Raw genomic sequence first — 26,613 nt, 5'->3', positions numbered from 1 at the left:
CTTCACCGCTACATTACAGCCACACTGTCATTTAGGTTAGTTAACATGTCCCCTGGCAGCACGGCAGGCTGGTTGAGCAGTTCCAGTCCTAATTCTGTCCCTTATTTCATGACCTAAGAGACTGTCTAACCACTTGTGCCTCGGTTTCCCCATAAGGATGGTGGGGAGATATGTGAGTACACTCCTCACAAATGAGATGCTTCCTGAAAAGACCTCAAAACAATGACAGGCACACAGCAGGTTGGGGAGGTTCCAGTGGCGAGGTGTTGCAGACCAGGTAAAGGTGCTGTCTGCAGAGCCGGAGGGTCCTCCCTCCCTCACACAACCTGCTTTTCCTGGAGTTACTCCTTCCTTGTTTTTCCATCGCCGTCACGTCTAATTCTTTGTGCGCTTTTCAGCAGAACCCTTCACAGTACTATTTCTACATGAGCAAACAAATCAGGTCATGTGTTGAGTCCACCTAGTTTCTTCTAGAAGTCTCCTCATAGACCTCGGTCCTGCAGACTGAGTCTGGGGCTCAGGGTTACCAGCCCTGCCGTCTTGTTGCCACCATTCTGAGAATTCCCGGTGCCCCCTATTTTGGTTGGAGTCCTGTTTTGTGAACTGGATATGGTCTTCTTTCTTGGATTGCTATCTTATCTTGCCAGAATCTGTCCTTCGAAGCTTTCTGAGGGAGAATGCCTTTTCTAAGTATTTGCATGTCTAAAAATGTTTTATTCTACCCTCCTGCTTGATTGACAGCATGGCTGTGTATAGTTATAGATTAAAAGTAATTTGCCAAAGAATGACAAATTTCTATGTATTCTTTCAACTGGTTTCCAGTATGTACTGTTAATTGAAAAGAGCAATGTGCGAAAAACAAAAATAGCCAGCTGTCCTTTGTGTGAGAAAGGTTGTAATTTGTTGGCATTTGCTTAAAGAACAGCAGAACCACAGTTAAAGTGGTGTGGGTAGTAGGTGGCAGCAGGCTTGCCAAATGTGACTTTCACACTCTTTTGATATTTGACCCACACGAATTACCTATTTAGGAAGTAAGCTAATAAATATCAAATTGTAAATTTCATTTTTCTTGGTACTGGACACTGAATCCAGGGCTCTCACTAAGTTTCTCAGGCTGGCCTTGAACTTGCGATCCTCCTGCCTCAGCACACACCCTGACCCCCAGTTTCTGGGATATAGGTGTGCACCACCATGTTGGCACCAGTTGGTTGTTCTCAGCTGCCCAGACCCACAACAAACTCAGCCAGGTTTCTTCCCACGGGTTCTCAGGCTGCTCTAGGGGTGCCAGGGGTTTCTTCCTCCACAAGGCAGCGTCCATGTGGTCACAGCACTTCTCCACCAAAGGGAGGGTGGGCCATGGCCCTGATCATCCCAAACTCCCAGGTCAGGGAGTCCAGAGAGGCCAGTACACTACAGGGGACCCAAGCAGGGCACCAGTGCACCCACCAAGGCAACCTGTGCCCGAGGGACACAGTTATAGACAAGAGGCTCCAAGCACAGTTATGGGCCAGAGGCCCGCCTGCTCAGCACAGAAGGGACTGCTCAAGCGGGCCACAGAGGGAATCATGGACTCCACATGTGGGTGAGGTGCCCACAGCCAGTCACCAGCACAGCCTGCACGAGGCTTTGGTGTGGAGGAGAGCATGCTTCATCTGAGAGGACACTCTGAGTTGCCTTGGTGTCATAGGGCAATGTCATTTTATTCAGTGGCAGAATGTTAAAAGAGAAATTGGGGCTACTTCCCAGGTCCCTAGCAGAACATCAGCTGTGGCAGGAGAGGCCATTCTGCGTGCTGTGGAAGCACCTCTCCCCAGGCCTTAGAAGCAGCACTTGGTCTCTCCAAGAGCTGACCCGCCCAACCCCCCATCTTGTTAGAATCCACCCTGACCAGAGGCTGGAGACCTATGTGCTCGGGCACCCTCAGCTTTCAAAAACAACTCAGTTTGCTGTAAAATCACTGAGCGTTTGAACCACACCTAACTGTGGAGGCTCTGCTCCACCCTGGGACGTGTGGACCCCTAGGATTGGGGCTGGGGAGCTCACCTAGGGGTCCACATGTCCCAGGAGCTCACCTAGGAGTCCCTGACCTCTGTCATGCAACCCTTCCAGGGTCTTCCCTGACCTCCTGGCTCCCCAGGACAGGGATCTGGACACCAAGACACATGTCTATTGAATCAGTGTGTGAATCAGAGAGTAAGTACTGAACTTCAGGCAATTGTGTTAACTTCCATAAGAACTCTTTAAGAACTCAGTGCCCTGTGAATGGGGATTTTAATTTTCACAGTTGAAACAGAATTCAGGGCTGGGGATGTGGCTCAAGTGGTAGCGCGCTCGCCTGGCATGCGTGCGGCCCGGGTTCGATCCTCAGCACCACATACAAAGAAAGATGTTGTGTCCGCCGAGAACTAAAAAATAAATATTAAAAAAAAAAATTCTCTCTCTCTCCCTCTCTCTCCCTCTCTCTTTAAAAAAAAAAAAAACAGAATTCAGTTGTAGGAAAGTAGAAAAACACACAATGTTGCACCTGCTCCCTCCAATCTCAGTGAGTGCCACTCAGTCTGGCAAAGGCGGGTCTGCGCCTGCTATTATAGAGAGGAGTGCCCGTGGGGGTTGCTCAGCCTTCCCCCGCAGACACTTTGCCTGAAACCACTGCTGTAGCCCTGAAGTGGGAGGGAGTTCTTTGGAAGATGAGAACAGGCTCGGAGGCGGCTGGGGAAGTCCGTTCCCGGGCACCACACAGCTCCTGAAGAGCAGTGTGGCCTGGAAGCCCAGTCTGACTCCCAAGTCTATCTTTGTACTGCCAGCCGCATCTGTCTGGACGGAAGGCAGGACCTCAGGGCTGTCAACCAGGAGCATTCTTCTGCCTTGCCTTTCAATCTATTTTTATAAAAACCAGCAGATAAGCAGCAGACGTTGGGGACTCTCATTCTTCTCATTCCTTTGTCCCATTACCACTGTAGCCACCAGTAGCAAGACAAGGCCCACGATTCACGGGTCACCTCTGTCATGGCCAAATACACACAACATCTTCACAGGGGAATTGTATTCAAGTTACATTTAGCAAATGTCTAAAGTTAGCCCAAGGTCCTGCAAGTGCCTGGTTCTTCCTTTGTTTATTAATTAATGCATCAGACACAGATGGGCACTGACCACATGCCTGGCTCTGTGTTGAGCTCTTGGGATAAAAAGCAAGACCTTGACTGCCTGGGTGTCACCTTCTACAGGTGAGCAGCCTACCAGGTGTGAGAGTGAGGGGCGCCAAGTGGAGGCAGGGAGACAGTCCTGGGAAGCTAGTGGGAGGTCTTCCAGAGGACAGACATCCACACCAGGCTGCAAGCAATGGAGAGGAGTTTTCTGGAAAGCCTTTTTCCATCGCGAACAGAGAACATGTCTTTATTCAAAGTTTAACAAACATTGATTGACATGCATGTCCCTAAATGCAAAATAAGGTATTTATAACTGTAAACACCTTAAGAAACTGTTATAATCCCCATTAAGTATCTGGCTGGTGCAACTGGGCACCACAGTCTAAATCGCGGAAAGCTCCTCCCTGTGGGAATGATGCTAAGTAGGATAACTCTCACCACACCAGAGGAAAGAGAACCTGTGAGGAAGGCTGTGTGTGTGTACACGACGCATCTGCATCTGCATCTGCATCTGCAAAGACTTGTTTAGTCAACACACAGTGAAAAATTGAGCCTCAACCAAGGGACCCCCTTCTCTAAAGCCTCCGCTACCATCTGATGTCAGGTACATGTATTATCCCGCCTCAAGGCTGAATCCTGGGGGAGAAAACAAGGCAACTCCCACTTTTCCTGATAGGATGTCAGGCACATGGTAGGTGCCCATCGGTCGGTATCTGTTACATTAATTAATAAGCAAAAGAAGTACAAGGCACTTATAGGACGTCTGTGCCTTTGGTTTGCCTCGCTGAGGTTCATTCCCAACGCCATCTGGGTTGTAATAAACGGCCCAGGAAACTTGGATGAGACCTTTCAGCGCGCACAGACCCACTCAGGCTCCGTCCACAAACAGGACTCATCATCACCCTCAAGTTCATCTGCAACTTCGGACACACGGCCACTGACCATTTCAGCAGGGCCACGTGGCCTCTGGAACTCGCCACTGGCCTCCAGGGTCGCCTAACCCCCTCCTCCCCAAGGTGGCACAGCACAGCGGGGTGCTCGCCCCCCACCGCGGCACTCGGGTCACCCCAGCCTCTGGCGGCGCCGGCGCTGTGCTCTGTGGTCAGCCGGGTCAGCGGCCGACGAGGGCCAGGCGCTGGGGGCGGGCAGTGCCACCCGCCCGTCGCGGGCCGGGGACGGGCCCTGGGTCCCAGCAGCGCAGCTCGCAGCCCCGTCCTGCCGCCGCGCTGCGCGTCCCGGGCGGCTGGCCATCGCCGGAGCCCACAGCCCGCGGCCCCGCGGCCGCCCGCGTAACGGGCCTCGGCGCTCACCTCGCGCGCGATCTGGTTCAGCGCGTCGTCCTCCGCCGTCAGCCGCTCCCGGGTGGGGAGCCGCCTGCGCCCCGAGCCCTGCGTGCCCATGTCCATCGGCCGCGTCGCCAGCTGCTGCCGACCGGTCGCTCGCGCCCCTCGCTGGCCGCGGCCGCTCGCCCCTCCCTCCGCCGCGGCGTCATGGCGTCAGCGGGCGCGGGCCGGCACGCGGGGACGCGGGGCCGAGGCCGGGGACAGCGCGGACGCCGGGAGGCCTGGGGCTGCGACCGCGGGGAGGCCCGGGGACAGGACGGGGGAGACCAGGGGCGCTGGGAGGACGGGGCCGAGGACAGGTGCTGAAGGTGGCTGGGACCCGCGAAGAACTCCCGGGTAGGGGACGGGCTGAGGATGCCAGGGTGGTGGACCCGCGGGGCCCTAGACACCCGGGGCGCAGGACCTCGCAGGGCGGAACTGGGGAGCAGGGATCCAGGCCAGAGCAGAGGAGCACAGTCCCCTTGGGAATTGTTTGGCTGCAGGTGCTGGTGAAATGACCTCCGGGTCGCCAGGTACAGATGAGCGGGCACCTCAGGGGAGGCAGTGGCAGGCTTGGCGGGCTCTGGGGGGCTGCGAGGGGTTTGCACAGACGGATGGGCACAGGACGTGGTTCAGACTGAGTCTCACCACCATGATGAGGCGAGATTTGAGTCCACGCCAGAGCGGGCAAGAGCGAGGCTCTGGGGTCAGTATGTCAGATGGCCAGCCCTCCTGGGCGCGTTCCTCGCACTGCTCTCGGAATCAGTGTAGATGTCTGTGTTTCTGCACCCTCCGACCGACCTGTGTGCTGGCATCTACCCTGTGGGCCGGCTGTGAGCCGGGACCTGACTCGTCACCTGTGTGTTCCCAGCTTCCAGGAAGCATCCTCTGCTCTCAGTGCACTTGATGGAAACTTGAGTGAATGGAGCTCTTGAAACGCACGGTCCACACCCTCCACAGAAGTGGATTTAAGAATACATTGCAGGATTAGATGAGGTTCACAGAGCCCTCACTTTCTTACCCAGTGTGTTAGCTGTCATCTTGAGTTGATGAGTAACCACTGGCAGCGGCTTGAGGTGGAAAGCCACTGGGGTGTTTGAGGTTTGGGGAGAACTTCAAGGTGGCTGGGCCTGGTTGCTCCCATCAGTTCACTTCTTCTTCCACACCTGGTACATGCTAGGTGCTGGGCTGGAGGCTGAGGCATGACCTTAAAGGAGATAAACCTGGCAGCTGTCCCCTTGGGGATACTGGAGATGCCAGAGACCCCTATCCAAAGCCATGTCCAAGATCCAACTGTTCCCTTGGGAGGGAGTCTCCCTGACTCCCCAAGACCTACCCCTTCTTTCCCTGGTAGTCAGCTTTTCGTGGCTGTGGCCAAAACGCCCAACAAGAACAATTTAGAGAGTGAAAAGCTTCTTTTGGGCTCTCAGTTTCCGAGTGTCAGTGGCTGGTGGCTGACTCCCTGGCTCTGTCCGGGAGGTGAGGCAGCACATCATAGCTGAGGCATAGTGGAGGAAGGCTGCTCAGCTCAGTGTGTAGCAGCCAGGAAGGTACGAGAGAAGGAGAAGCCAATGAAAGAAGCTGCCTGGGACAAGGTATATAATCCCGCGAGAGCATGCCCCCGTAGCCTACTTCATACGCCCACACCCCTCCTGCCTACAGTACCACCCAGGAGTCCCTTCAAGTTATGAATCCATCAAATGGACTGATCCACTGAGGTTACAACATCCGCAATCCAGTCTTTTCACCTCTGAATATTCAGGAAGTACCCCATATCCAAACCGTCACATGCCTTTCCCCTCATCAGAGCTTCGTGTCACTTTTTATTCTAACTTTAATTCTCTCATCACTTTTGGAGAGGGTGCCTGGGTCATACTCATTCTTCATCCTCACTGAGCATCCTCACTGGGCACCTGCTGCCTGGTGAGAACGTCAGTGCTGAACAAGGGCAGGGAGTCCAGTCCCTCCCCTTCTCACTCTCCCCAGAGTGCTGTTGTCCAGAGACAGGGGCCTGAGCACCTCGCCTTTGGAGGTGTGTCTGGCAGTCCCGACTCCACAGAGTTCTCAGACCCCAACCCTTGCCCAGCCAGAGAGCCCTTCTGGGGATCCACACACAACACTGCAGACCCTCAGGGGTCCTAGGGCATCACGACCTCTCCTCTGGCCACCCTTTCCCAGTCCAGATGGCTCTCAAGTTAGAATTGGCTCTCAGCTCCATTTATTTACGTGTATGGTGCTGGGGATGGAACCCAGGGCCTCTCAGATGCTAGGCAAGTGCTCCACCACTAAGCTACAGCCCCAGCACCCTCAATTCTCACCTTTTAAAAAAATTATTTATTTATCCTTATTATGTATATATGACAGAAGAATGCATTTTGATTCATGTACAAAAATTCAGCATGAGTTTTCATTTCTCTGGTTGTACACGATGTAGCATTGCATCATATGAACAATCATACATGTGCCTAAGTAGTGATGTCCATCTCCTTCTACCATCTTCCCTGCCCCCATGTCCCCTCCCCTCCCCTCCCTTCCCTTTGCCCAAAGTTCCTTCATTCTTCCCATGCCTGCTCCCTATTATGGATCAGCATCCACTAATCAGAGAGAACATTTGGTCTTTGTTTTTTTGGGATTGGCTTACTTTGATTAGCATGATATTCTCTGACTCCATCCATTTACCTGCAAATGCCATGATTTTATTCTCTTTTATTGCTGAGTATTATTCCATTGTGTATATGTACCACAGTTTCTTTATCCATTCATCTATTGAAGGGCATCTAGGTTGGTTCCACAGTTTAGCTATTGTGAATTGAGCTGCTATGAACATTGATGTGGCTGTGTCACTATAGTGTGATGATTTTAAGTCCTTTGGATATAGACCAAAGAGTGGGATAGCTGGGTCAAATGGTGGTTCCATGCCAAGTATTCTAAGGAATCCCCATACTGCTTTTCAGATTGGTTGCACCAAATTGCAGTCCCACCAGCAATGGATGAGTGTGCCTTTTCACCACATCCTCGTCAACACTTATTATTGCTTGTATTCTTGATAATTGCCATTCGGACTGGAAGGAGATGAAATCTTAGAGTAGTTTTGATTTGCATTTTACTTGTCAGCAAAGGAAACAATCAATGACGTGAAGAGAGAGCCCACAGAGTGGGAAAACATCTTTACCACATGCACATCAGATAGAGCACTATTTTCCAGGATATATAAAGAACTCAAAAAATGTATCATTTCTCACCTCTAAATGGCAATATTAATACATACTATTATTCATATTGGGATGCTGCAACAAAATATATTAGGTTGAAAATTTGTAAACAACAGAAATTGCCAGGCATAGGGGTACATGCCTATAATCCTAGCTACTCAGAAGGCTGAAGCAGGAGAATCATAAATTCAAGGCCAGCCCAGGCAACATCAAGAGATCCTGTCTCACAATTAAAATTAAAGGGCTGAGTTTAATCCCTAGTGCTACCCCAATCCCACACACTCCACTAAAACTACAGAAACCCATTTTTCATAGTTCTGGAGTCTGGGAGGTTCGAGATCAAGGTGCTAGCAGACTCTGTGGGGAGGCTCATTCCTCATCAATAGGATCTTCTCTGGGTTCTCACAGGGAGAAGGGACACAACATGACAAAGACACGACAAATGTGTTTCCTGCTCCAGGTAGCAGTGCAAATGCTCTTCACTGGCTCCAGCAGAAGGTTGTCAAATGTGATGTGAGTTGATTAGTCATTAGCAAACTATTGGAAACATAAATTTGTACTTCCTAATATTTATTATCCCATCTCCAAGTGGATATTGTTACATTAATTAATGATGATAGATTATGAGCACCATTTGCACATGAATAAAGATGCAAATACTTGTGGGGTTTTAAAACACATATTCACTCCTTGTGTCCACGATCAAAAATGTTTTTGTTCTAAACCAGGGATTCTCAGATTTGGGGGGACTGTGCATTCCTTTAAGACTCTTATAAGAGTGGGGAAAGGGCATCTGATTGTGAAATTTGGGTCCTATTTTAGAGGGACACACTTTGAAGTCCAACGTCTGTGGCCATCTGAACTCCCATCTGGGTGTCTGCACTGGATCCACTCTGAAGCCAGAAGAATCTCCTAAAATGCCCTTCCACGTGGGGTCCACTCAGAACCCCCAAACGCCCCTCTGTGGCTGAGGCAGCAGTTCTGGAGGGTTCTGAAAGGTGTGAACTTGTCACTACTAATGTTGAGTGGTGACCATTACATGCTGAAGTCTGTGACATTATTTGCTTTGAATTTCCCTCTCACTGAGTGCTACCTAGTGGCAGGAATTTTGCACAAATAAGGAGCCTGGGTAGGAGGATATCGTCCCTGAGTGATTATGTCCAGGAGAATAGCTGAGGGTGGCTGGTGTCCAGCACATAGAACCAGTTCCCCAGCAGCCCCTTAGGATACTATGGTTTTCTTTTGGGAGCTGGGGATTGAACCCATGAGCTCCCCACCCTTCAAACACCTTTCTATGGGCTGCTTTCTATGGGCTTCTTGATACTGAGACCAAGATTGCCCTTTTGTCCCCCAGAGAGCCTTGTCCAGGGTTATGGACCCATGAATGCTTAGGAAACTTTATTTGTTTTTGGAACGTGGGATTTACCCAGGGTACTGTACCGTGGAACTACACTCCCAACAGCCCCCCCCCTTTTTTATTCTGAGTCGGGGTCTCACTAGTTGCCCAGGCTGGCCTTGAACTTGTCTTCCTGCCTTGGCCTCCCCAGGCACTGTGCTTAGAAGTGTGCACCACCACTCCTGGCTAGGACATGTTTATGGTTGGATTGAATAAAGATCTCTTTTATAAGGTGCTATCTAAAATAGAATGTGAAAACCAATTTTCTTTGTACTTGTGGAAGAGAAATGCTACAAATAGTTATTGACTAGCAATAGAATCAATTTTCTCCAGCATGGGATTTATTAACTATTAAATCAACTGGTTTTAAAGAAGCAGTTGCCAGAGAACTTTCAGCTCCTAACAAGGGAGATGAGACTATTTCAAAATAATCTTTGCCAACGACAATGCTAAGCCTCCAAGTGTAGAAAACAGGCATGGGGAGGCCCAGGGTCATCCATTGTGGATGGAGGCTGACATGGCACAACCTTTGAAGTTGTTTCCTTCCCCATCTTCCAGGCGCCCCAGGACTAGGGCTCAGGCTCCCTGGGCCGAGGAGTTAGATGTCAGGGTCTGGAACAAGAAATGCAGCTGCCAGTTCAGCAGGGAATCCTGGAACAGGTGGGCCCACGGAGGACTGAGGTCCAAGCCACCAACTTGTCCAGATCCATGGCTGAGCACTGAACTCTGCACATGTGGGCCGAGGCTGCTAGAAAGCCACAGCTGGAGGCCTCACAGAGCTGACCAGAGACCAGTCATGCCTAATGCTGGGGAGACAATACTAGAAATTCAGGCCCCAGCAAGCTGGAGGAGTCTGGCACTATGGTTTGGAAATGTCCCCCACAGGCCCAGGTACTGAAGGCTTGGTCACCAGCCTGTGGCACTGTGGGGAGCTGGTGGAGCCTTTTGGAAGTGGAGCCTAAGGGAAGGAAGTTAAGTCTCTGGGGATACTGGAACCCCACCCCTTTCAGTCTCTTTCTTTGCTTCCTGGCCATCACCACATAAGCAGCTTTGCTCCACCATGTGGCCCTGCCTTGCCACAGAGCCCAAAGCAGTGATGCCAAGAGACATGAGCCAAAATAAATCTTTCCTCCTTATGAGTTGATTATGTTAGGTATGTTGTCACAGTGACAGAAAGCTGACCAACCCATGTAAACACACCGAGGCTTTCAGTGAAACTCCAGAAGGACTGCCTCTGAATTAAGACCACATTCCAGGACTAAGCACTATGATAGGAAAACTCAGACAGAAATACTGTAACTTAGCCTAGAACCAATTCCAAGGTCAAGGTGATGTGCAGAACTGAGGTATATTAATTACCTGCTAGAACTAAATTTGAGACTCTTAAGAAGAGTTAACAGAATCCAGAGTTTCTTGCAAAGTCTTGCCTACCATGCCCAGCCTAGATAAAGAATGAGTAGACAGAAGAACCCAGAAAATGAGACCCACGGTCAAGAGGAAAAATGGCCTATTGTGAAGCTTCATGGATTCATGGGTAACACAGATGTTAGGATTGGCAAGCAAGTTGTGCAAAATAGCTATGAGGGAGATGTGTCACAGATGCAGACAGAGGGGATTTCAGCACAGATTCGGGAGTCCCATCACCTAACCTGGCTGCTCTGGCACACACCTGTAGTCCTAGCTACTCAGGAGCTAAGGCAGGAGGATGAAGTTCCAGGTCAGCCCGAGCAACTAGCAAGACCCTATCTCAAAATAAAAAATAAAAAGGGCTGGTAGAGCACCCCTGGGTTCAACACCCAGTGCATAGAAGTAGAAAAGAAAGAAAAAGAGAAAGGAAATCAAGCTCCACAGTGCCAAACTGATTTTCAACAGGCACCAAAATAATTCACTGAAGAAAATAATGTTGCCAGGCATGAGGAGCACACCTGTAATCCCAGCAGACCAGGAGGCTGAGGCAGGGGGATCATGAGTTCAAAGCCAGCTGCAGCAACTTAGTGAGGCCCTAAGCAATTCAGTGAGACCCTGTCTCTAAAATACAGAAAAGAGCTGGGGATGTGGCTCAGTGGTTAAGTGCCCCTAAGTGCAATCCTTTGTATCTCCCCCCCCCCAAAGAAAAAGAGGAAGAGAGAGAGAGAGAGAGAGAGAGAGAGAGAGAGAGAGAGAGAGAGAGAGAGAGAGAATATAACGTCTTTTTCTACTGAGGGAAAACCCAAACAAACCTTCCTGCCTCACCTGCTCAGTTGACTTAAAACCCCCTGGTTTTGGAGGTCACGAAGCTGGGCACGGCTGGTCTCCCCCCAGCTCTGCAGTAGATGGCACCTCTGACTCGTGGCTTCTGTGATAGCGTTGCCCAGTCACTCTTCAGGGACCTGAAGCAGCTTTTGCTGAAAACACTGATCCTTCTCTTAGGTCCCTGGATGCCTCGTGGGGGACTGGACCTGGATGAAAGTCTTGGCCTCTGTCCTCATGCTGTGTCTGTCCCCTTGGTGGCCTTCACCTTGGGTCAGATTCCGCTCAGCCCTGCATCAGGTCTGTGGGACATTTGTGAGATGTTTTATAGGGTTAGCTTGACCTGGACTTGCCTCGTCTCCCCACCCCACCCCCTCAGCCACCATGACCAGAAACACCAGACCACAGAGGAGTGAGGGGAGGCGACCCGGCTCCAGGAAGATCTCCGTCTATCCCCAGGAGAGGTGTGAGTGTTTCCTCCCTTATCAGCCTGGCCCTCTCGCTCATCACTCCTATCCTGGATCTATAACCCCTTTCCTGGGGCCGAGAAGCTGGTTTGTGAACAAAGCTCCCTCCTCTTATTCTTTGGCCACTAATGAAGGGTTTCTTTATTCAACACATGGAAAGCACAAATCATGAAATAAAAAATGACAAATTCTACCAACATTTTAAAATTCTGCTAATTTAAAAACTTCATTGTAAAAATAAAAGCACAAGCCACAGACTGGGAGGAAATTTCCATGACACACAGATGTGACAATGTACTTGTACCCAAAATATGTGAAGAATTCCTAAAGATCAATCAGGAAAATTTGAGTCACTTAGATAATGGGCAAAAGACCTGAAGACTTGAACGGACCCTCTCATATAAGAAAATGAACAAGCTGAATGAGATTCCATACCTGTCATCCCCATGCTAAGGAGATGAGGCAGGAGGACCTCAAGTTCAAGGCCAGCAGGGCAACTTAGTGAGACTCAGTCTCAAAATAAAATTTTAAAAGGCCTGGGGATGTGTCTTGATGGTAGAGGGCTTGCTGAGCATGTATGAGACCCTGGGTTCCAGCCTCGGTACCACACGTGCGCACACACACACACGCTCACACACACTCACACATACATGACTACAGATGGCTAAAAGATACATGAAAAGATGATCAACATCTTTATAATCAGGGATATGTAAAATAAACCCACGATAAGAAAGCGCTCTGCAGTAGGGAGATTCCTTGGAAAACTGGGAATTGAATCACATTTTGACCCAGCTATCCCTCTCCTCGGTGTATACCCAAAGGACTTAAAATCAGCATACTACAGGGACACAGCCACATCAATGTTTATAGCAGCACAATTCACAAAAACTAAACTGTGGAACCAACCTAGACACCCTTCAGTTGATGAATGGATAAAGAAACTGTGGCATATATACACAATGGAATATTACTCAGGAATAGCAGAGAATAAAATCATGGCATTTGCAGGTAAATGGATAGAGTTGGGGAATATTATGCTAAGTGAAGTTAGGCAATCCTAAAACACAAAATGCCAAATGTTTTCTCTGATATAATGAGGCTGATTCACAGTGGGGTTGGGAGGGGGAGCATGGGAGGATTAGATGAACTCTAGATAGGGCAGAGGGGTTGGAGGGGAAGGGAGGGGGCAGGGGGGTACAAAATGTGGTGGAATGAGATGGACACCATCACCCTAAGTACAAGTTTGAAGACACAAATAGTGTGAATATACTTTTTACAACCAGAGATATGAAGAAGTGTGCTCTATATGTGTAATATGAACTGTAATGCATTCTGCTGTCATGTATAACAAATTAGAAATAAAAAAAAAGAAAGAAAGAAAGCGTTCTGTACCTATTAGAATGTCTACAATTTAAAAGACCCATGAGACCAAGTGTGGCGAGGATGTTAAGCGACCAAAGTCCCACACATTGCTGGCGGGAGTGTGAAATTACACAGCCACCTCGGATGCCATTTAGGAGTCTCTTGGAAATATAACCCACTGTATGATCCAGTTGTTCTAGTCCTGGGTATTTACCCTACAGAAACCAAAACTTCCACAAAAAGACCTGTACAGAATGTTCACGGGTGTTGGATTGGTAAGCATCAGAAGGTGAAAACAACCCAGTGACTATTAACAGGTGAATTGTTAACATATTTTATTATAGAAGAAATGCTTCTCAGTAATGAAGGAGACAATGTGAATGAATCCAAGCACATGGTCAGAGAAAGAAGCCAGACTCCCAAATGTGCATACTGCACGATCCCACCTGCAGGGAATCCAACAGGAAAAACTGACCTCTGATTGTAGAAACCAGAGATTGCTTGTCTTTGAAGGCTGAGGGGTCGCCTGCAAGGAATGTGAGGTGATGCAAGTGGTTTCATATCTGCATGAGGAGGTGGTCTCTTGGGTGACCACCCGCTGCCAAGTGGACCTGGGAACAAGGGGCCTCTCCAGCTGTGGGCTTTCCGTTTTAGAAGTGGGATGAGTTGTTTGCCTTGTGTTATGGGCATGTGTACATTTGCCAAAGCTTGTAGAATGTTTTTATTTATTTATTAGTTCTAATCAGTTACACATGACAGTGAGTGGAAAGCTCTGCAGTTCATTATACACAAAGAGAACACAATTTTTTTTTGCATCTCTGGTTGTACACGAAGTAGGGTCGTGTGCAATCATGTGCAATCCTACATGTACCTAGGGTAGGGATGTCCATCTCATCCCACCATCTTTCCCATCCCCGTTCCCCCTCCCCGCCCTCCCCTTTGCCCAATCAAAGCTCCTCCACTCATCCCATGCGCCCCTCCCCCATTATGGATTAGCATTCACTCATCAGAGAAAATATTCTGCCTTTGTGTTTTGGGGATTGGCTTACTTTGCTTAGCATGCTATTCTGCCATAATCTTATTCTCTTTTAATCCCGAGTAATATTCCATTGTGTATATATACCACAGTTTCTTTATCCATTCATCTATTGAAGGGCATCTAGGTTGGTTCCACAGTTTAGCTATTGTGAACTGTGCTGCTATAAACATGGATGTGACTGTGTCACTATAGTATGTTGATTTTAAGTCCTTTGGGTGTAGACCAGGGATTGGGATAGCTGGGTCAAATGTGGTTCCATTCCAAGTTTTCTGAAGAATCTCCATACTGCTTTCCAGAGTGGTTGCACCAATTTGCAGTGCCACCAGCAGGGTATGAGTGTGCCTTTTCCCCTTGTCCTGGCCAACACTTACTGTAGTTTGCATTCTTGATAACTGCCATTCTGACTGGAGTGAGATGAAATCTTAGAACAGTTTTGATTTGCATTTCTCTAATTACTAAAGATGTTGAACATTTTTTCATATATTTATTGGTCGATTGTATATCTTTTTCTGAGAAGTGTCTGTTCAGTTTCTTAGCCCATTCATCGATTGGGTTGTTTATTTTTTGGTGTTAAGTTTTTTGAGTTATTTAAATATCCCGGAGATTAGTGCTCTACCTGACATGTGTGTGCAAAAATTTGCTCCCCAAATTTAGGCTTTCTCTTTACCTCATTGATTGTTTCTTTTGCTGAGAAGAAGCTTTTTAATTTGAATCCATTCCATTTATTATTGATTCTGGCTTTTATGTCTTGTGCTTTAGGAGTCTTGTTAAGGAAATTTGAGTTTAATCCAGCATGATGGAGATTTGGGCCTACTTTTTCTTCTATTAGGCTCAGGGTCTCTGGTCTAATTCCTAGGTCCTTGATCCACTTTGAGTTGAGTTTTGAGCATGGTGAGAGACAAGGGTTTAGTTTCACTTTGCTGCATATGGATTTCCAGTTTTCCCAGCACCATTTATTGAAGAGGCTATCTTTTCTCCAACATGTGTTTTGGTGCCTTTGTCTGGTATGAGATAACTGTATTTATGTGGGTTTGTCTCTGCGTCCTCTATTCTGTACCATTGGACTACATGTCTATTTTGGTCCAATACCATGATGTTTTTGTTACTATAAGCTTGTAGAACTTTTACACATATGTGTACTTACATGTGAAAGTTCATGAGCACTTAAAATCTGTGCAACTTATTATATGTAAACCTACTTCAATTTTTTTTAAAAAAGAGAATTTTAAAATGATGATGTGAAGGCAAATTAATGAGAACAATCAGTAGGGGAACATTTGCCTTTCAAGTGTGGATTTAAACCTGTGATTTTATTGCAATAGGTTTTGGAAGGACTGTGACTCAGGAGCTGTATAACACCACTTACTCCAGGTGTGGGGACACCAGGTGAGCAGACACTGGATTGGTTGATGCTGGGAAGGGGTGTTTGGTGTTCTGGGTATTGACGCCCACTTTCCTGGGAGAGTCTAGGAGGTAGCTGCCTCTCCTTGGCCCCTTCCCTTGCTGTGGCACTCTGTACCATTAGGATGTCTACAATTAAACAGACGGACAAGCTGGGGTGGTGGCTCAGTGGTAGAGTGCTTGGCCAGCACGGGTGAGGCTCTGGGTTCAATTCTCAGCACCACATAATAAATAAATAGATAAATAAATAAAGTCATTAAAAAATCCGATGGAGAATTAGATTAAAAAAAAAAAAAGACGGACAGACCCCGTGTTGGAGAGGATGCCGAGTTCAGGCTGGAAGCCTCCTGCTTGCTGGCGGGAGTGTGAAACTGTACAGCCACTCTGAAATGTGGCTCAAGGGCACCAAGTTTTTTATTTTGCTGAATAATTCTCAGATGCCCAGAGCACATGGTTTTCCTCCAGAAGAACCACAGGCAACATTGGCACCTGAAGGTTGGGTGCCTCCCCCTGACCCCTGGCTGGCTTGTTGTTCATTTGTAAAAGGAACCTTGAAGCTCACTGCCCACCCCCTCCCCACCATTAACTGTGATCAGTAAATCCAGTGTCTTTGCTCCCTGAGGTTTTGATGCCCTTGATGGTTGGTGGAGGGTCTGCACCTTCAGGACAGAGCCTGGTGTTGCAGACTGCTCACATTTTGTTGCTGTTTCCCATGAGATATTGCACAGGGGATTCTGGTTGAGGGCTGGTTCCTCTGCAGCCTTTGAGAGTTCACGCACAGCTGCTCTTCTGAGAATGAAATAACTTGTTCTCTCTGATTTCCAGGTACTGATTAGCTGACCAAGTTTTCCTTGGAGGAATCACTGTAATTATGGGCAAAGCTCAATCCTTATCAATCTCCCAACCACCTCCTCCAAAGTGGAAATTGAACACAGATGTTCCAGATCCCTTTCCTAGTTCTGGAAGATGCTTGCCGTATTTTTGGCAGTGGCTTTTAAATGCACGCTGTGTCCTTGATTTAGCTATTTTAAAATAGCACAAACATTTCATCAAATTTTTTGTTCTGCTGAATACTGCTCTGAGGACTTTTTCATGAGAAAAATCACCAGAAGTTTCTCCACATTAAGATAGTGCTGAACCACCGCAAACATCCTCAGGGGCCCTGGCTTTGCCTGGTTTTGGTCTTAGGATAGCCCTGCTCCGGAGGAGGGGCCACGGAGGCATTGTCTGCCAGCAGCCAATCTATTTTAGGAACATAATAGAAACATAGTTGGGCGCTTCTCATTTGCATGGTGTGTTGAGCTGAGTTCTGTATATCAGCAAAGTGAGCTCTTCATACCCAGACAAAGCACAGTTTATGAAATTTGCCACGGTTTATAGAATTCAAATTGGCCTCAGGCAGAACCAAGGGTGCGCTGAGTTTTCCTGCCGCTGAGTCTCCTTGCTTTAAAGTAGGACAGGACACCATGCAAGATGGGGGTCACTGGAGGGTCAGAGGAGAACACCCCCTGCAAAGTCCACCACACAGAGTCCAGTGCACGGAAATGCACTGTAGAGTACCTACTGTGTGCAGGTGTGGAAGGGAGAGTCCGGGAGGAGCCAGACACCATCCTGCTTTCAGTGGGTCTCCAGGCGGGGAAGGAGTGGAGTGTGGGAGACCAGCCGGCCCTCCTGGCCCATCTTGGTGGGAAAGGCAGGAAGGAGCATGCCGCAGTAGGATGATGCAGCTGCTTCCCCTGGGGGTGCAGGGGAGGAAGAGCTCAGGAGGAGCCGGGGGAGCTGGGGCTGCAGGCTCCTGCCTCTGGGTGCCCTTCTAGTCCCTGTGTTCTCTGGGAGGACTCCCTCTGGTCACTCTAAGGGACTCCGAAACCTTGCTCAGAATAAGACCTCAGCCATTGACCAAAGCAGCTGGCTGCCCTGACAGCCCAGAGATCAGACGCCCCTCCTGGAAAGGGGAGAGGCTGGCCTGGGGGTGTTGGGAGGAGGGCAGCCCTCCAGAACAGGCCGGTCCACGCCTGGCTCCACGGGGAAGACAGAGGCTGTTGGGCTGCGGGAGAGCGAGTGCTTGTGTGAGGGAGGGGCGTGTGCGGCACCGACTGTGCACCCCGAGCTCTGCGTCCGTCTGCCTCTGGGCAAGAGCAAGTCCATTCACTCACTCTCGCTGCGGTCAGTGCCGGGCGGGCCACAGTCGGGGTCTTCATGTGCCGTCGTTCTCGCATTCACCCAGGAAGTCAGCAGCATTTACTGAGTGTCCCTGGGAACAAGACCAGCGGCTCCGCTTCCCTTGGCCGAGGTCAGGGTGAAGCAGGGCCTTCCCCACATTCTGGAGGGATCCCCCTCTTCTCCCCTGCTCTGTTTCTCGGGGGTGACCACAGCTTCTGCTCCCAGTTCCGCCTCCTGGGAGGCAGCTTCCGCTGACCTGCTGTGTCCTGGAGGTTAACCTGGGGGAGAAGGAGCCTTCCAGCACACCTGGCGGGAAGCGAGGTCAGTGGAGCAGGCCAGGGCTGTCCTTCCCCGCCGCCTGAGGGTGGTGCCCGTGCTTCTGAGGCTCTGACTGCCCCTCACCCTGGGCCCCCCACGCTTCATCACATTTATCCTTTTACTGATGGATAATTTGAGTTTTTGTATTATAACTTGACTTGTGAGGTTTTGTAAGCCCCCGAGGGCAGGGACCGAGCTCCCCTTTCTGTGTGGCCCCTGGTCTCTGCTCAGTCCTAGGGTTTGGGAAGGTTTGGTGAATCATGCAGGTGAGCTTTGAGAGCTACCAGCCAGAGGCTGGCGGGCGCCTGTTCTGTATGCGTCAGACTCCTTGTGAGGGTTGGTTTTCTTTGAATAAATTTAAGGGGGACAGACACGGAGAGGGTGCATCAAGAGGAACTGGGGGAAGCGGGAGCTTGCCGGGGCTGGGCAGAGCCGCTGTCCTCTAAGAAGCTGCCTCTTCACGAAGCCTGGCAGGGGGGTGGACCTTGGCTGAGAGCAGCAGGGTGATGGTGGAGACAGGAAATGCTGCAGCTCAGGGTCTGGGGCTGTCTCAGGCCCTTCAGAGACAGCCTTTCCCTGTGGTTTTGTACCTGACCTAAGATCCTCGGGACTGTCCGTCCATGAGGCTTAGCAGACCTTGGGCCTTCACCGGCCCGAGGCTGAGAATGCGGGGCCACCTGATGCTTGTGGGAAGATCATCTTCCCGCCTAGCTGTGGCCCCTCTAGCCACTGCCCCCACCAAGGTATGCTTGAATTATTGATTTATAATGTTCTTTGTTCTTTGCTGTAGAAGTTCTCATAGCCTCTTTCATGGCAGAATGCCTCATTCAGGGAACTTGATGTTCACCCCAGGCTCGGCCACCTGTGTTTGGCTCGAAGTAACGAATTTCATTACTCCCTCCCCCTCCTCCTCCTCCCCTCTTATCCTTATGTGGCCCTGGGGATTGGACCAGGGGAGCTTCACCACTGAACACCTCCAGCCCTTTTTATTTGTTATTTTGAGACAGGGTCTCATGGAAGCGCCCAGGCGGGCCTCAAGCTTGCGGTCCTGCCCAGTCCCTAGCAGCTGGGATTCCAGGTTGCACCCCTGTCCCTGGCTAGGAGGAAGCAGGTTGTCATTGTACGTCAGCACCCACTAGGACTGGAGCAGGGCAGGAGGCAGGTGCAAGCCCGCTGTGCCAAGCACACTGCTCTCAGACTAGCCCCGGGTGGCACGGGGTGGCCTGGGTGGCCTGGGTGGCCTGGGGTGATCTGGCAGGCATGGGCCTCTCAGGACTCGCTGGCTGTGGTGCCTGTCTGGACCACTGGTACCTGGGCTTGATAACAGGCAGGAGCCTATGAAATACACTCCTCAGGCCCCAGTAAACTCGGGAAACGCTGCATTGAACAGGGGCGAACAGGTGTCCCCCAGCGAGTCGGCTGAAGGCCTTCTGTGCACAGACATTCAAGAGGGCAGTGCAGGGACGGGAAGCACATTACACACTCTGTTCCCTCCACAGAGCCCACCTTGGCGGGAACAGAGGAAAAGGTCTGTGTGACAGGTGACAGGACATCAGCCAGGGCTCTTCCTATTGGGAGACTGCAGCAGGGGGACTGAGCCGGGTGCCCTCCTGGAGCCTTCTGACCTGGCACCTTTCCACCCCGGAAACGCCTTCTGGACATATTCAACCCAGTGACTTCAACAACACAAGCCCAGGTTGGTGGTCACTCGTGGGATCTGTGGCAGTTAGGACTAAAGCAGTGACCATGACTGTGCAGTCTCTGCCTGGTTCCTGAGGAGCCCCTCTGCTCAGAGCTGCCTGCTTCCACCGGGTCTGTTCACGCACCTTCCTGCCCCGGCCACCCACCTTCTCTGTGCTTCACCAACAGGTGATGGATGGGCCCTGGTGGCCGAATGTGAATTTGGAATGGGGCCGGGGTGACCAACAGCAAGGTAGGGCAGATCCTTTGTGGACATCTGAGCCATGGGCTGCTGTGAGCACAGAGAAGCAGAGAAGCTGGACCGGAGACACAGCAGTGCCAGGAGAGCCCCCAGGGGGCAGCTCTCCATGACCTGGTTCCAGGCCTGGCTGCCCTCCACGTTCACCTCCAGGGGGTTCAGTGAAATCTCCTTACTCCAGTTGGCTCCAGTTGCCTTGGTCAAAACACCTTGGCTCGGGCCACCATGGGGCTTCAGCTGGATTTCCTGCAAGTCTTCACACTTATTCTCCTACAGCTTTACAGACAGAGGAACTGAGACTCAGAGGGATGGAGTGACCTTCCCCGGGTCACACAACCAGGGCTAGAGCTGAAGCCGGTCAGATGTCAAGAGCAAGCTCTGAGCCTCTGTGCTCCTCAGGGTAGGCAGGGCTAGGCGGAGGCCAGCTGGGCCCTGAACTGGCCTCTGCAGGAAGCAGAAGCTGGAGTTCCCGCTGCAGGTTAGCAGTGAGGCTGGGTGTTGCCCTGAGGGCTTCCCGACCCTGTCCTTCAGCACAGTTGGGAGGCCAGATGGTGGGCAGCTGATCTCTAGGTGGGGCCTCTGGCTGGAGCCAGGTGCTGGTTGTCCAGAGTTTGCAGAGCCATCTCTTTCTCCTGCCCCACTGCAGCCCTGCCCATCTCTGCCCAGCCTGCAGGGGCCAGGTGGCCAGCTGTGGCTGTTTCAGCTGTGAGAAGTGGGGGGTTTGTGCCGGGGCATTCTGTCCATGCAGTAGGTCTCCTGGGCCGGGCTGAGGTGATTCAGTTCTAGCTGCCACATTATGATATTCCACTCTTCCAGATGTCACCCCACTGCCACACTGCCTGGTTCCATCAGAGCCTGAGTGGTGGTTGTTCTTGGGGCCAAGGGCTTAGTCAGAGAACACGTTGGTCCCGTTAGTCACAGGGAGTGAGCATGCGTGCTGACTGTTCTCTGTTGGGTAAAGTTGGAGGCCAGCACACATATCCTGGGTTCTAACGCATGTCACCTGTGCAGTAACAGGTGCTCAGAAGGACCCTGGGCTTCGTCTCATGTTCGGTGTTGGGGGGTGACCTCCCAAAGGTCACAGTGTAAGTTAAGTTCTGTATAAACCTGGGGCTGCCACAAGAAATTAACACAGAGTGGCTTAAAATATCAGAAACGTGTTGTCTCACAGTCCTAGAGGCCAGGTGTCTGAAACCAAGGTGTCATGGGTTACTTCTTCCTGGAGGCTTGGGGGGCCACCCGTCCATCCCTCTCTCCAGCTTCCGCAGCCCCAGCAAGCCTCGGGGCAGAGCCACAGGCTCCCGTCTCTGCCTCCCCCCACCTCTCCACTCCCTGTGTGCTTCTCTGTCTCACAAGGAAAGGCGCCCTTGGATGTAGAGCTCACCCTAACCAGTACGCCCTCTCCTGAACTCTGCAAAATTCCTATTTCCAAGAATAAGGGCATATTTTGAGGTTCCAAGTGGACACATTCTTCAACCCAGCACAAATTCCTAGAGTCTAACAGCTTCCTCTGTGGCATGGCAATCCCCAAAAGACAGGACGTGGGGCAAATGTACACAAAAGCCCCACCTTTCTTGAGGATGTATGACACCCGCCATGAACACTGACTGTGTCCCTACAGATGTCACATGTTGAATCCTAAGCCCTGTGCCTCAGGGTGGGGCCTGGCCTGGAGATGGGGGCTTCTTAAGAGGTAATCAAGTTGGGAGGTCACTGGGGTAGGCCCTAATCCAACAGGACTTGTGTCATTATAAAGTGAAATTCAGGGAGAAGCCCTGTGAAGATGAAGACGGAGACCTGGGGGGGAGTCTCCCACAAGCCCAGGAACCCTAGGACGGTTGACAGGGCACCAGAAGCTGAAGGGAGCCCAGAGCGATGCTCCTTGGAGTTCATGGGAACCCACCTGCTGACACCTTGCTCTGGGCTCCTGGCCTCCTGGATTGGGAGATGGTACATTTCACTGTTGGAGGCCCTGGTGGTGGCACTGTGCCCCAGCGGCCCTGGGTAGACACAGCATTGCTGCTCTGCTTTTCTGGGCGATGGCGTCTATTGGTGCAGAGCTCCCCAGCCCTGCCTGGCTCCCCGCAAGCATTTGGCTGGAGAACCACCTCAGAGTCACGTCGATCCTAACACTGGGCCTCCATAAGTGTGAGTGCAGCAGCCGTGGCCTCTGCTGTTGGCCACGCCGTGCTGGGCTACTCAGGAGTGGACGGGCTGCCTCCACTGAGCCTCTTCTCTCCAGGGCCTGCTTCTTAGGTCACCCAGGAAATCTCGGGGAAAGGTGGTGGCCGTGAAAAGGCAGAAGGAAGGAAACCCGACCACTGGGGCTCAGGGAGCCCTCGGGTCTGCACACCCGGGGCCGAAGGTTCATCTAAACTGGGCTGGACACCAGCGGCTCCCAGCTCCTGCGGCTTCCAGCTTTGCCTGGGGAGGGGTTCTCATTGTGTGTGGTTTGGCTGGGCAGGAGGGTGAGGAATGCCACCGTCAGCATGAAGCTAGCTAAAAGCGACAGATGAACCAAAGGACTGAGTCATTTCCTGTACTCCGCCCTCTGGGTCCCAGATGCCATGGGCATGTGACCACTGTTCTGAGTTTCCTCTCTCCTTGTGGATGTGGGATTGCTGTGGAGCCCACTGGGGGCTTCCCAGCACCTGCTCGGAAAACCACAGCCCTCTCAGCGTTAGTAGGGGAGCACGAGGCTCTGGCTCTCCTGCCAGCCCCTGCCCTGCCCATGATGGACCCAGCCTAATGCCATCTTAAGACGGGAATCCATCTCGCCACAAAGTCATGAAAAGTTCATTTCTGTTTAACTGTGAAATACTAAGATTTCTATTTGGCCTGACCGTACTTGGATGTTTAAAAAAAAAAAAAAAACTTGCTTGGGATTCTTGCCTGTGCTTTGAGCTGTGCCCGGCTCTCCTTGACCAGATAACAACCCTCCCTGAAATCCCAGCTGCTCCTCATTAACTTTGATGTTGGGATCTGTTTGCTCCCTACCTGGAGATGTTAAACATTGTAGACCATAAACCTGCTAGCTGCCTCGTATTACGCTTGCCAGAACCCTGTGTTAGCTCCCTGTTAGTTCCCAAGACATCCGCCTTTGTAACTTTTTGTGCTATAAAAACCTTTGTCCCCAGAGAGCTGTGGCTGTCCTCTGGCCCTGATTTTCCAGGTGAGGCAGCCGCTGGCCAGCTCTCTTTTGTGTATACAATATAAGCTTTAATCTAACTTAAATCAGAGTCGTGTTTCCACACGCAGCCTGCCGGGCACCTCTTCCTGGAGTTGCCGAGAGGACGGACGGTTTTGCTCGGGCTTTCTGCACATCTGTGATTAAGTTAAGGGAATCGTCTGGTTGTGCCTTTGTCTGGCTTTCACTGGTTTACAAATGAGAGGTTTTTAGATGATGTACATGTTGCTGTTATTGCCTAAGTTTGGGGCATGTATTTGTATTCCTGTGCTTACTCTTGATTGGCATATGTCATTATTTCCCCTTAGGGTTTTTTTGTTTTTGTACCAAGGATTGAACCCAGGGGTGCTTAACCACTGAGCCACATCCCCAGCCTTTTAAAAATATTTTATTTAGAGACAGGGTCTCACTGAATTGCTCAGGGTCTCACTAGGTTGCTGAGGCTGGCTTTGAACTCACGATCCCCCTGCCTCATCCTCCAGAGCTGCTGGGATTACAGGTATCTGCCACCATGCCCAGCGCCCCTTAGATTTCAGCCCTTGACTATGTGCACTAGTGGTTAACAAAGATGTGGGTTCCAATCCCGGTTCAACATCTGCGTCGCAGTAGGGAGGCTCACCTCATGATTGCACAGTACTGAGCTGGGCGCTGAGTCACCTGGTTGACACCTTTCCCTGGTGATGCTAAGTCAGCAAACACAACTGCCACTCATCAGGCACTATTTAGGTATCCTGAGAAACTCCAGATTTCAAAGCACAGGTCCTGCTCGTGAAGGAAATTGAAGAAGATAGGTAACTTGTCTGGGGAGCTCCAATGGCACCGAGTGACCAGCAACACTGGACAGAAGCTTTACTGTGGAACTGGGGGGAACTGTGGCCCATGACCAAGAAAAAGCAAAAGCAAACAAACTAACTGAAACCGAAACAAAACAACCCAATCAAATAAATAGTCCCACAAACTACCCAGAGGCTGGAATGAATAGATGAGAAGCTGGAAGTGCGATGAGTGATAGGACCAAAGGTCTGTGAGAGAATTGCAGAGAAAGGCAAGGAGGGAGTGAATTGCAGGAGAAATTGAGAAACTTTTAAACAGAACCAAATAATAGAATTGAGATATATAACATTGTATACCAAAGATAACCGTAAGCTGGGTGGGATGGCGAATGCCTGTAATCCCAGCTGCTCAGGAGTTTGAGGCAGGAGGATTCCAAGTTCAGGTCCAGTCTGGGCAACTTAGTGAGATGCTGTCTTAAAACAAAATTTAAAAAAGTGTTGGGGTAGAGTGCTCAGTGGTAAAGTGCTTGCCTGCTTGTGTGGGGCCCAGGTCAATCCCTAGCACTGAAGAAAGGACAAAAATGTCAGTTAAGGAGACAGAATGGATAATGAGAATATTTAATTAGGTTGAAAGGGGAAGGAGGGGAGGAAAAAGAACAGGGGGAACACAGAGTAGAAAGTGAGAAGAGAGACTTAAGCAGAGTCACATCAACAATTACATTAAAGGCAAATAAAATGAATTCTCCAAATCAAAAGGCTAATGAGATAAAAATTAATATTAACTGTAATTATTTACAAACAGTGCACACTTAGTGTGAATATAAGCAGAAGCCATGAGGTGTGGTAATAACATAGAGTGGCTGAAGGTGGTGATGACAAAATGGGAAAATACATCCACACTGAACTCTGACAACTCAAAATTGGCCCAAGGTATAAACGATGAAGAATGGACCATGATTGGTAGCACCAGAAAAGGAGAGAGCAGACTAAGTTGGTGATAAAGGAGAAGAGAGAATGGGCCACGGTGGTGACAGCGTGCAATGGAGAATGGACCAGTGGAGAGCAATGGAAAATCTGAGAAGGGACCATGTGGTAGCAATGAGAAAGGACATGGGCCAAGTGATGACATGAGAGGGACAGTGCTCAAGGTGACGAAGAGGGAAGAATGGACAAATGAGTAGCAATGAGAGGTGGAGGGCAGCACGACAGGGTAACAATGGAAAGTAACAAATGACAAGCCACAGTGGTAACAGTGAGAAGGGAAACGTGGCCCAGGTGGCAGCAACAACACAAATAGACCAAGGTCGTAAGAGCAAAGTGGAGAATGGCGCAAGGTAGTGCCAAGTCTCACTGTGGAGAGAGGCTCCTGTGATAACAAGTGGAGAACGGCCCTCAGTGGTAAAAGAAGAGGAGAACAAACCAAGAAAGTAACAATGAGATGCAGAGTGGCCTGAGTTTACTGATGAGCAGGGCAGAGGACTAGGTGGTAATAAATGAGAGGTGATTGGTGGACTCAGGTGGAGACAGTGAGATGTGGGGAACAGACAAAGGTGGTATCAGTGAAGAAATGGAGAGTGGCCGAAGTGGAATAATAAGAAAGGGAAAAAGAATAACATGGCACAGTGAGAACTGAGAGCGATCCAGGGAGTGATGACGAGAGTGGGGACGAGGCCCGAGGCGACAATAATGAGAAGGGGAGAGTGGATCAGCTATGGCAACATGAGAAGTGGCCAGTGGCCAGGGTGGTGACAGTGTGGAATATAGAACAATCCAGGGAGGAAACCATGAGAAGGGAAAAGTGGCCAAGGTGGGAACCATGAGAAGTGGAGAGTGACCAGGGTGGACACCATGAGATGTGGAGAGTGGCCAGGGTGGAAGCCAGGAGACGTGGAGAGTGGCCAAGGTGGAAACCATGAGATGTGGAGAGTGGACAGGGTGGAAACAGTGAGACTGGGACAGTGGCCAGGGTGGAAACCATGAGATGTGGAGAGTGGACAGGGTGGAAACAGTGAGACTGGGACAGTGGCCAGGGTGGAAACAGTGAGATGTGGAGAGTGTCCAGGGTGGAAACAATGAGACGGGGACAGTGGCCAGAGTAGAAACCATGAGATGTAGAGAGTGGCCAGGGTGGAAAAATGAGATGTGAAAGTGGCCAGGGTGGAAACAGTGAGACGTGGAGAGTGGACAGGGTACAAACAATGAGACGTGGAGAGTGGCCAGGGTGGAAACCATGATGTGAAAGTGGCCAGGGTAGAAACAATGAGATGGGAAAAGTGGCCAAGGTGGTAACCATAAGAAGTATAGAATGTACTAAGGTGGAAACATTGAGTGTGAAAGTGGCCAAGGTGGAAACCATGAAACATGAAGAATGGCCAATGTGGAAATCATGAGACATGGAGAGTGGCCAGGGTGGGAACCATGAGAAGTGGAGAGTGGTCAGGATGGAAACCATGAGAAGTGCAGAGTGGCCAGGGTGGGAACCATGAGAAGTGGAGAGTGGTCAGGGTGGAAACCATGAGAAGTACAGAGTGTCCAGGGTGGGAACCATGAGAAGTGCAGAGTGACCAGGGTGGGAACCATGAGACATGGAGGGTGGCCAAGGTGGGAACCATAAGTGGAGAGTGACCAAGGTGGAAACCATGAGAAGTGGAGAGTG

At 50.4% G+C, this 26,613-nt stretch overlaps 1 protein-coding gene and 1 long non-coding RNA gene across 7 annotated transcripts in view; one reads left to right on the top strand and one right to left on the bottom strand.

The window, feature by feature from the left end:
• LRRFIP1 (LRR binding FLII interacting protein 1) overlaps positions 1 to 4,623 on the bottom strand; it is a 132,775-nt gene extending 128,152 nt beyond the window's left edge. For 3 of the 5 annotated variants that reach the window (XM_081260827.1, XM_081260828.1, XM_081260832.1), the window contains exon 1: positions 4,457 to 4,622. In XM_081260827.1, coding sequence (XP_081116953.1) covers positions 4,457 to 4,552 — 96 coding nt within the window. In that variant the 5' untranslated portion in view covers positions 4,553 to 4,622. Of the gene's footprint in view, positions 1 to 4,456 lie in introns of all 5 variants that reach the window. The other 2 variants (XM_081260831.1, XM_081260829.1) reach the window with 2 other exon arrangements.
• A 14-nt stretch (positions 4,624 to 4,637) lies between these two features.
• Positions 4,638 to 17,691, top strand: LOC308630604. 2 transcript variants are annotated; one of them, XR_014017967.1, is made up of 3 exons: positions 4,638 to 4,825; positions 15,499 to 15,562; positions 16,403 to 17,691. It is a non-coding gene; the product is annotated as an uncharacterized lncRNA (long non-coding RNA). The 2 variants fall into 2 exon arrangements; XR_014017968.1 differs by lacking the exons at positions 15,499 to 15,562; positions 16,403 to 17,691 and adding exons at positions 5,899 to 6,063; positions 8,503 to 9,303 and having other exon boundaries at positions 4,668 to 4,825.
• Positions 17,692 to 26,613: the final 8,922 nt, after the last annotated feature.

This window comes from Spermophilus citellus (genome assembly GCF_964194105.1).
Source record: "Spermophilus citellus genome assembly, chromosome: 11".
Taxonomy (NCBI): Eukaryota; Metazoa; Chordata; class Mammalia; order Rodentia; family Sciuridae; genus Spermophilus; species Spermophilus citellus.
Note: the sequence above shows the minus strand (reverse complement) of the source record. Positions and strands in the feature narration are given on the sequence as shown.